This window comes from Ursus arctos, unplaced genomic scaffold, assembly GCF_023065955.2.
Source record: "Ursus arctos isolate Adak ecotype North America unplaced genomic scaffold, UrsArc2.0 scaffold_5, whole genome shotgun sequence".
Classification (NCBI taxonomy): Eukaryota; Metazoa; Chordata; class Mammalia; order Carnivora; family Ursidae; genus Ursus; species Ursus arctos.
The window spans coordinates 37,920,676-37,930,636 of NW_026623067.1; the positions used below are offsets into that span (position 1 = coordinate 37,920,676).

The window sequence follows — 9,961 nt, forward strand, 5'->3', positions numbered from 1 at the left end:
GTTGGGCATGCCCTGATACCCCTAGCCATGCCCCAAGACCAGCCAGGCCAGGTCACTGGAATATCCCTGAGGACCAAGAATGTGAATATAACTCAGTGTTAAATATGCTGACTCTGTGGTCAGACAGCCAGGCTTGGAATCCCAGCTCTACCACTGAGGTTGTAATACTTGGGCAAGTTCGTGGGCCTCAGATTTCCGGGCTCCAGATTTGTAAAATGGAGATAATGGTAGTACTTGTCTATGACTACAGAGCCATACCTATTAAGAGTAGTTCTGATTTTTTTGTTCTTCATCAATGCCTCTGCATTCAGAAGACTCAGGCCACTGAAGCGTGGCTCCTTAGCAAATCCCATTGTTTTAAGGGAGGCACTCAGGATGACAGTTGCAAGCAAAAAATGCTTCTTCAAGGATCCCCAACTCACACCTCAATTCAACAAATATCTATCATTTGTCTACCAAATGTCAGGGCTGGTACAAAGCCCAGGGATGCAAACATGACCATTACACCATCCCCCCAAGTACTCCAGTAGGTGGAGGAGGCAAACGCAGATTCAAACTACAGTCCATAGGGAAGAGGACTCACAGATGAGAAACTAAGGACTTGTGGGAGCTTTGGAGAAAGGAACAGCTAGCTCTGTGTTAGAGAGGACATGGAGCTGTTTTTTACAGGGTTGACAGTGTTGTTGGGCAGGTAAGTGCAAAAAAACAGAGTGGGCAGCTGTAACTGTCTGGGCAGACATTTTGCCTGGTGACTTGGATTACCTTCCCCATCAGGGGAAATATGTGGGTGTTAGAAGCAGCCTGTCCCATGACAAAGGAGATAAGACCCAGACTCTATCCCCAGCCAGAGCATTGTGCATAGCAGTTGCTCAGTAAATGGCTGTCCCAGAGCTGGGTGCATGCTGGACCTGGAGAGATGTAGGGGCAGGATAATGGTCTGCAGATATTTAACTAGGTGGTTTGTGCAAGAGATTAAAGGCAATTGACTCCAAGAGGTGGAATTAAATTCTAGGAAAGGAAGTTGGTTTGAAAGTGCTCAATCCTAACCACTAGACCACCAGAGGAAGTTGATTTGAAGAACAGTTTCCTTTCTTGGATTTGTTCTTACTTGTACATTTCCCTAAATAATAGCTTTCTAAAAATTAGAGACCTCCAATAATTTTTTTTTTGTTTTATTTTATTTATTAGAGAGAGCAAGAGCACAAGCGAAAGCAGGGGGAGTGGGAGAGGAAGAAGCAGGCTCCTGGCTGAGCAGACAGCCCGACTTGGGGCTCGATCCCAGGACCCTAGGATCATGACCTGATCAGACAACAGACGCTTAACCAAGACTGAGCCACCCAGGCACCCCCTCCAATAAAAATTCTTAACTGTTACCAGGACTCCCCACTCTCTTGGAGCTGTGAAGGGCATTTGGGGAGCAGAGGACATCAAACAATTACACTATAACTTCATGACAGTAAAAATGGTTATGAAGTATATGGTGCTATAGGCTCTCATGACAGGGACAGAGGTCCAATAGCTCTGAGTAGGGGACATTGGAATTGAGATCTTGAGGGTGGTGTTAATTAAGGGAAGGGTGCTGGTTGGGGGGGGCGGGGCGTGTCAGGCAGAGACAGGGCTCTAGGCAGAGCAATAGCCTGGCCAAAAGCCTGGAGGAGGAAAAGAGGAGGGCTTGTTCAGGGAACAAAGAGAAGATCCCAGGAGAGATGAATAAGGTAAGGTGCCCTTCCAGTGAACACTGAAGAGGTATGCAGGGATTAGACCATGTAAAGCTTATTTTGCCACAATTTGGATTTCAAGGGTGAGGAACACGGTTTTTTAATTCACCAGTGTTTCCCCAGTAGTTAGTGGCGCTTAAAATTTGGTTTAAGAATTACTTTATCCCCCAAATACTGAAATTCACTTTTATGCAGAACAGTGAAATAATTATATTTGTCTCATTTTCTTCATACACGCATAATGGGGATAATTATCGTTGTGGAGAACATTCAATAAGGTAATGCAAATCCAGCGTTCATCAGTGGGAGCTGAGTTTTTGATGAAATCTTCCTAGAACTCGGGGTAGTTTTGAATGTTCGTCTACGGTGTGTTAGGTGTAGGGAGGCTGTATTTGTTGAGCGCAAGTTGACGCAGCGGCAGTCCCGGTGGGGGTTGAGTTTCTTTCCTGGAATTGGGAAAGAGAAAGAATTGGGAAGGAGAAATACCAATCAGAGGCAGAGCGGATGCGGCCCTCCGCCGCCCAGGTCCAACCCCGCCTCTGGCTTTTGCCCCGCCCCTCCCTGCCCTTACCCCACCCCATTCTACTCTCCCTTCGCTCCGCCCCTCCTTCGGTCCGCCCGCCTTCATTTTGCACTGTGCTCCGCCCACTCGCCCCTCTTCCGCTCTGCGCTGCGGCTGCGCGGTCCGTCACGTCTTCTAGGCTCGCGGACTGGTTTCCTGGCTCTGGGCTCCGTGCGACTTTTTTTCGGCTCTGCCATGTGGAGCGGGCGGCAGAGCCGCCTCAGGCCGGTGGGCTGCGTCGTGGAGGAGCTACGGTGCCGTCGGCGGGAGCGGGAGGCAGGTGCGGAAGGGCAAGGAAGACGGGAAGATGCCGGCGGGGGCACCGTAGCTGCTCCACTATGGAGGAGTGGTGTGGTGTGGTATGGCGGTCGGGGATAAGATGAGGCCCCCGGGTCGCAGACGGGATTCAGGGTCCTAGATGCACCTCCTACGTTCAGCCGGCTCCTTTGCCCCCAGCACTGCGGAAGGCGCGGAGGGAGCAGCAGCTGATCAGTAAGAGGCTGCTGAGAGACGACGTTCTGGTGGAAGCCGAAGGGGGATGTGTGGCCATGATCCTCGGAGAAGCTGAGGTGAGGGGACCGGGTGCGCGGTGAGTTCTACGCCTACGGGCGCCAGATTCCTTTTGAGGTCCGCGCCAGACCTGAACGCGGCCCCTCAATACCTCCATTCATACAGTGGGCCAAGCCAGAAACCGGGGAATTATCCTCGAGAACTCTGCCCCTCATCCCCACATCAACACATCAAGTCCTAACCGTTTTTCACCTCCTGAAGAGCTCTGGCGTCCTTACGATGGTGAACATCGCGGCTACCACCATCCTCTTCTCCGTACACTCACAGTAGCCTTCCAACAGGTCACCTGCATCTATGCTTGCCGCCTTCAAGTTCGCATCAGTCAGATGTGTCTCTTAAAAATCCAAAAACCAGGGCGCCCAGGTGGCTCAGTCAGTTAAGTGTCTGACTCGGGTTCAGCTCAGGTGATGATCTCTGGGGGGTGAGATCCAGCCTCCCCCCCTCCCCAGTCAGGCTCCGTGCTCAGCATGGAGTCGGCTTGAGATTCTCTCTCCCTCTCCCTCTGTCCCTTCCCTTGCTTGTGCAGGCTTTGTCTTTCTCTCTTTCTTTCTCTCGAAAATTAAATAAATCTTTAAAAAAAATCCAAAATCCTTCCTTCCTAGACGGATGGCCTAACGTTTGTCTACCTCCAACCTTGTCAGTTTACTCATCTTAGCCAAAATCCTCCCTTTTCAGTTTTTCAAAGAATATACTAGGCTTTTAACTGCCTCAAGATCTTTACATTTGCTTCATCTAAAAGTGGGTCCCTTTTAATATTCTGTCTTGACAGCGTGCTTGTTTATCGTTTCTTCAACTGGACTTTAAATCCATGGGAATCTAGACTCTATCTTATTTGTTGTCATTGAAAACTCAGGTCCCCTATAGTATCTGGCATATAGTAGATAGGTCATTATTGAATAACTGAATGGCATGTTTAGTTTTAGCTGATTTATTCATTCAGCAAGCATTGGGCATCCCTTTTGTTTATTTTGTCTGTTTTGTACATGTTGTTTACAAAAGCCCTTATGCCTAGGTTATACCATTGGTTCATTGGTTCATTGTGTGCTTACTTTATGCCAAGACACTGTGCTGGGGACTGAGGTACACAAAGATGAGGGAAGTCCCTTTCTTTGTGGTACTTGCAGCGGCCCAGTGAAAAAGACTGGCGTGCTACCACCTGTCATGAAGGAAACATGAAGCACAACAGAAACCCCTAAGTCTGTGAAAGGAAGCCAGAAAGAGCTTACTTCCCAGAGGCAGTAATAGGAAGGGAATGGAGGACCTGGAGAGTATCCCAGGCAGAAGGAGTAGATTGTGCAAAAGCTTGGAAGCATTAAAAGACAAGTCATGTTATGTTGGGTGGTGTTGGAGTATAGGTTCGCAAGGGGAGAATGGCTAGGGGGTAGGTTGTGCCAGACTGAAAGGTTTAAATGTTATCCTTGAAATAACTCTGAAAGAAGGCAGGAAACATGTTATTCCCATTTTTCAGGTGAAAAACTGAGGTTTAGGTTCCTTGTAAAGTAAGTGGCAGGACTGGTATTTAACCCAGTTCTGATTCCCTCTTCTGTCTACTGCAAGATTGATGCTTATTAGCCATATTAGTGTGAATGACAAGTTCTAGGGATGGTGGGACATTAGAGTGCTCACAGGTGAAGTGGGCAAAGTAGGACTCATGCTTGCTTTCTGGCAACTTTGTGTTGCCATCGCTCCTCTCCCTGCTCTGCGCTCCAGATCCAACAGTTCCTCCAGCTGGCGCAGCGGGGGACAGAGGAAAAAGAGAGAGAGAGGGCTCTGGTCAGCCTTCGTCGAGGCTTGCAGCACCCTGAGACACAGCGGACCTTCATCTGGTCAGTATGGGTGGTGAGTGGGGGCCTGGGCCTCTGAGGGATGGACAGGAGTGTGGAGGGGATGGGCCACAGGCTGAGCAGGGCTCTGGTACTCACTCATGTAGGCTGGAGGGCAGCATGCGGACCTTGGTCGGGCTTCTGACCAGCAACCAAGCCCTGTTGCAGCTAGAGGCCGCTCGGTGCCTTCATGAGCTCTCTCATTCTGAGCAGTCTGCGGTGGCTGAGGCCTGCCTGCCAGCCACTTCCTACCTTCTCACCTACCTCTCCGGTCACAGCTCAGACTTTATAGTAAGCCCTGTCCCTTCCTACCTTGTTCTTGGCTTGGATTTAAATATTGTGCTTTTGGGTCCAGTTTGAGCTGGCACATAGGGGGAAGAAGAAAATTTGTTTCCCCTAATGTTCATAGCCATTATCTTCCGCTCCCTTTTGCCCAGAGCCTCAAGGGCAAGACTGTTCATCCTCTGCACTCCCACCCCCACCTTAGCCTGAGACAGTCCATGCCCCGTGCTTTTGTTGTCCCACTCTCAGGAGCTCTGTCTGTATACACTGGGTAACCTGATTGTGGAGAGTGAGGCTGTGAGAAGGCAGCTCCTGCCACAGGGCATTGTTCCAGCTTTGGCCGCCTGCATCCAGGTAAGCATCCGATTACTTTCTCCGTCCTTGGGCAGCACCCCCCCCCCCTTTGTTTAGGCAGCTCCAGCCTCTGCCCTCTGCTAGGGGGTTGAAAGTCACAGGAAATCTTATGACCCAGCTTCCAGAGTCAGATCTCTACCCTGTCTACTTCTAGTCCCCTCATCTGACTGTGCTGGAAGCCCTTGGATATGCCTTGTCCCAGCTCCTGCAGGCTAAGGAAGCTCCAGAGATGATCGTCCCGTAAGTAAAATTGTGTCTCCAGATGTGGAGGCAGGTGTGACCCATTTGCTAATGTAGTCCCTGGACACCTGATCGAGTCTTGTTTCCAAAACTGTTGAACATTTTAGCTCGATGTATCTGGTTGGGAAGAGCTGTGGATTTGGATACTTTCCCACCTGCTGTTAGGGTTTGGGAGGAATGTCTGGCATTCTTGCCTTTTGTGGTTCCAACTCACAACTCTCCTGTTGGCAGCTCCGTCTTGGGCTCCACTCTCCCCCAGAATATCCTGCGACTATTGCAACCTGGCCCAAAGCTGAACCTTGGGGTCGCTGTGGAGTTTGCCTGGTGCCTGCACTACATCATCTGCAGGTAACACAGACCATTTGCAGAAGTGCCACAGACTTGCCCTGGGGCTCCCTTCCAGACACTTGGGTTTTTGAACTTTGGCTTCTGGAACTGCAATGAGTTTTCTTCGTTCTGTGGTCTTCTCTGCTTGGACCCCAGGAAACCCACTGGTTTCCTAAAGGCCATTTACCATCCTAAAGGTGGGATTGACTGAGTAGTGACTACTTGCTTTCTATTGCCTAGCCAGGTCAACAACGCCCTGCTTATCTCCCATGGGGGTCTGTCCACTCTGGCGATGCTGCTATTGGACGTGGCTGGGGCTGTCCAGAGAACTGAGGATGCAGGACTGGAGTTGGTAGGTGAAAAGGACAGGTGAAGATCTGGGCTACCTTTCTTCCTTCTTTGCTCCTCCTCCACTATGTAGGTAGTCCCTTCCTTCTTACACTGTACTCCCAACTTGTCTCTGCAGCTGGCATGCCCTGTGCTTCGGTGTCTAAGCAACTTGCTAACAGAAGCAGCAGTGGAGGTTATGGGAGGGCCAAATCAGCTCGAAGATGAGCGTGTTGTGGTGGCCTTATTTATCCTTCTGCAGTTCTTCCTCCAGAAACAGCCCAGCCTACTTCCTGAGGGCCTCTGGCTCCTTAACAACCTCACTGGTACGTACCATAATGTGCATAGGCCTAGACTTTTAGATTCTGGGTATGCTTCTTCACTGCCTGGGCTGAGGTGGGTAGGATTGGGGCCAGGGGGAGGGGTGGGGGCAGCCAGGTTCGGGCCCCAGTTTGAGGGACTTTACCCTGACATTTTCCCTTCCAGCGAATAGTCCTTGTTTCTGTACCTCCTTGCTCTCTATGGATCTGATCGAGCCCCTCTTGCAGTTGCTTCCAGTTTCTAATGTGGTCAGCGTATTGGTAGGTATTGGGGTCGCTTAAGTCCAGGACCTGATGGCCAAAGTAAAAACACTGGGAGGAGGCTTTGTACTCAGAAGTACCCTTACCTGTGGACTCGCAGGTGGTGTGGTATGGACGGCTTCAGGGCCAGACCAATCTAGGTGTGAATCCCTAAACTGTTTTACTAGTTACTAACCTTGGGCAAATCAGCTTACCACCTTGAACTTTAGTTTCCTCATGTATAATTTGAGAATAGCAGTGCTACCCGAGGCCAGCTGTGGGGATTACAAAACATGCATGTAAGTGCTTGGCACAGTGCCTTACCATGTGGTCAGCACTCCTTGTATTGTAGCTATCATTAGCCTTTAGTTTTCATCCTCTGTGGGGACTGTGTATACACGTCTCTCTGCAGGTGCTCACAGTTCTATGCAACGTGGCAGAGAAGGGTCCTGCTTACTGCCAACGTCTGTGGCCAGGGCCCTTGCTCCCCTGCTTGATGGGCACGCTGGCCTCCTCTGAGACTGAAGTAGTAGGTCAGAGTTTAGAGCTGCTGCAACTACTGTTCCTCTATCGGCCAGAGGTGAGTTTTGGCCCTGGTACCCCTGTTCTGAGGCCTCTAGTCTCCCCATGGCCCCTTGCCTTCCTATCCTATAGTCACTTCTCTGGGCCTGGCAAGCCTGTGTGGACTCCAGGTCAGAACTTCCAGCTTCTTGTTGGGAAGGCACTCTTCGAAATAGAGGTGGGCTAACCTGTAAGGCTGTGGGAATCGAGTGTTGGGGCACAGGGACCCAGGTGTGGAATCCTATCCTTCCCTGTCCTCAGGCTGTGGAGGCCTTTCTGCAGCAGTCAGGGCTGCAGGTCCTAGAAAAGCATCAGGAGGAGGCACAGCTCCAGGAACGAGTGCATGCTCTTCAGCAGACAGCTCTTCACAGGTGACCTGGCTTCTCGATGTCACTCATTCAACTCATCACCTCCCCTGCTCTCAATTGCTTTGCCCCTGGATCCCCTTTTGAGGATTTAGAACCATAATGACATCTCGTGCTCTCTGCTCCTATGTCTGGGACAGAATAAAGTTTTATTTTTATATTAAACTGCTTTGCCTCAGTGGCTGCACGATAAGTGGCGGAGGGTAAAACGAGGACAAGAACATCCAGAGATGGCATTTTTCGGCACAAGCTTTATAAAGAACAAATGAACGCTTTTTTTATATTGTACTCAGTCCAAAAGAGGCCAAGCTGTAGGGCTGTTGCTGTTAACAATCAGTGGAGGCTTCAGGCCTTGCTACTTAGCACATTCTCCACGGCTCTGGTTACCTGATCAGCACTGAAGTTGTTCAAAGAGACATTCTTCTCTTGTCCAAATGCTGAGGAGAGAAAAAGGGGACTAAATATCTAATATGCACCGTGGGGGTTACCAAAATATTAAAAGATCTTTGTCTTCAACTTTGTCTTGTTAGAATGGAAAAAGTAGTATAGAGATATGACCGAGGTGTATTTGGGATGCCTAGAATTTATCCAGGGGGTCTCAAACACATCTAGGAAGCCCAGGTCCTAGGAAGTCTAGAATTGTGGCTGATTCTGGGTGGCAGCAGTGGGAAGGAAGGTGTTTCAGGGAAGTTTTTATTAAACACTATGAACAGTGCTTTGCGTGGGCCTAGCCTTGGCTGGGTGCCAGTTCTGTGGCTCCTGTAGTACTGGTATAATACACTAATTTGCGTCCATCTCCTCTAGTCTCCTGGCTTTTCCCTCCTCCAAACAATTTTTAATGCATACTGCAATTATCTACTGTTAGAACCAGACTATCTTAGGTATGACTTCTTTTCTCCCGGCCCTGACATTCCTAGAGGAAGGCCTACTATGTGTCAAGCAACATAACCGTAATTTTCAGACTGTGGTAAACTTGGAGGATATAATAAAAAGGAGCAAAGGGCAACGTTACATAATTTGCCAGGGAATGCCTTATTAAGGAGGTGATATATAATTTCAGACCTGAATAACAGCATAAATTCTAACCAGCTAGCCATGAAAATCTGGTAGAAGTACATCCTAGGAAGAGAGGACAGGTGTAAAGGCTAAACCCTGCTGTATCCTACCTACATAACATTAAGTATATTCCATAAAAAATTTTTTTTGGTAAGCTCTATGCCCAACGTGGGGCTTGAACTCATGACCCAGAGATCAAGAGTTGCATGCTCTACTGATTGAATCAGCCCGTGCCCCTGTTCCATAAAATTTTTGATTCGCCTTTCTAACCTCCACAATGAGAAAAGAAAGACTCCAGCCCCTCATATAATTAATGAAGATTAAATGACATTTAGGCAAGGAAATACTCAATGGAGACCTTAACATTAAGTGCTCAACAGAGTCATTATATGCTTGTATTATTGAGATTCTCACACTACCTGAAATGGCACTGTCCACAAATCATGTGTAAGAACCCGCTTCGATAGAAATTGAGCATCTCTTTCTTTTCCCTATCTGAACCCTGTTCTGAGTTATGAAACCGACAGCTCCTGGTCCCTATGCAGGACAGGGCCCACCTCCACATTGGTATTACTCGAGAATCAGCATTCTAGAACACCGCGAATGTAAGTTTATCTGAAACAACGTCAACAGCAAGGCCTAAGTTCCGAGTTCCAGTCTCCCTACAGGTTTTTCTGTGACCCTGGATGGCCCTTCATCTTCTCCAACCCCTATTCTCCTGCCGGGTTCCCAGATCGCCCGCTTCCCCGGCTTACCGTAGCGGGCCCAGAGTTTGGGCTGCACATCAGAACACTCGCGGATTAGAACGGGCAGGCCAGGGTTCGCCTTCTTCAGCTCCACATAGCGTTTCTCGATGAATTCCCTATGGGGCGGGAGAGAAAGCCGTGCGTGCTGTCTACGCGCGGGCCTCCCCAAACACCCGGAAGGTAGAGGTCATGACCTAGGCGCCCCGAAGCCTACCGGCCCTACCATCTTGCGCCTCACCTGACGCCCTGGCTGCCGGGCGAGCGCTGGCACAAATGGAGGCGAATCTCACGCAGGCCAAGTTTGGCCCCGATCCCGCGACTCGCTGCTGCAGCCGCCATCTCCGCGGGAGCCTAAGTCTCCAGCCCGGGACTTCCGGCCAAGCTCTCCAAGAAGACCAATCGCGGCCCCTCCTGTTCCCGCGATAGTTAGATGACGTGAGGGGGCGGGGTAAAGTTTAGCCAATGCCTTA

At 49.8% G+C, this 9,961-nt stretch overlaps 2 protein-coding genes across 5 annotated transcripts; one reads left to right on the top strand and one right to left on the bottom strand.

The window, feature by feature from the left end:
* Window positions 1–1,661: 1,661 nt before the first annotated feature.
* On the top strand, window positions 1,662–7,854 carry TMCO6 (transmembrane and coiled-coil domains 6). Of its 4 annotated transcripts, XM_026508147.4 has the most exons (12): window positions 1,662–2,560; window positions 2,737–2,849; window positions 4,561–4,676; window positions 4,781–4,964; window positions 5,205–5,309; window positions 5,464–5,549; window positions 5,781–5,897; window positions 6,117–6,228; window positions 6,343–6,529; window positions 6,690–6,784; window positions 7,176–7,343; window positions 7,586–7,854. In XM_026508147.4, the coding sequence occupies exons 1-12, from the start codon at window positions 2,476–2,478 to the stop codon at window positions 7,697–7,699; spliced, it is 1,482 nt and encodes a 493-aa protein (XP_026363932.2). In that variant the 5' UTR covers window positions 1,662–2,475; the 3' UTR covers window positions 7,700–7,854. The 4 variants fall into 4 exon arrangements, with proteins under 4 accessions (XP_026363932.2, XP_044243397.2, XP_026363931.2 ...); XM_044387462.3 differs by having other exon boundaries at window positions 2,356–2,560; window positions 6,466–6,529; window positions 7,176–7,854; XM_026508146.4 differs by having other exon boundaries at window positions 2,359–2,560; window positions 7,176–7,854.
* Window positions 7,855–7,920: 66 nt separating this feature from the next.
* Window positions 7,921–9,905, bottom strand: NDUFA2 (NADH:ubiquinone oxidoreductase subunit A2). The gene is made up of 3 exons (XM_026508155.4): window positions 9,730–9,905; window positions 9,501–9,607; window positions 7,921–8,126 (listed from the first exon to the last, which is right to left on the bottom strand). Exons 1-3 carry the CDS (start codon window positions 9,828–9,830, stop codon window positions 8,035–8,037), a joined length of 300 nt encoding a protein of 99 aa, XP_026363940.2. The 5' UTR covers window positions 9,831–9,905; the 3' UTR covers window positions 7,921–8,034.
* Between the last annotated feature and the right edge of the window lie 56 nt (window positions 9,906–9,961).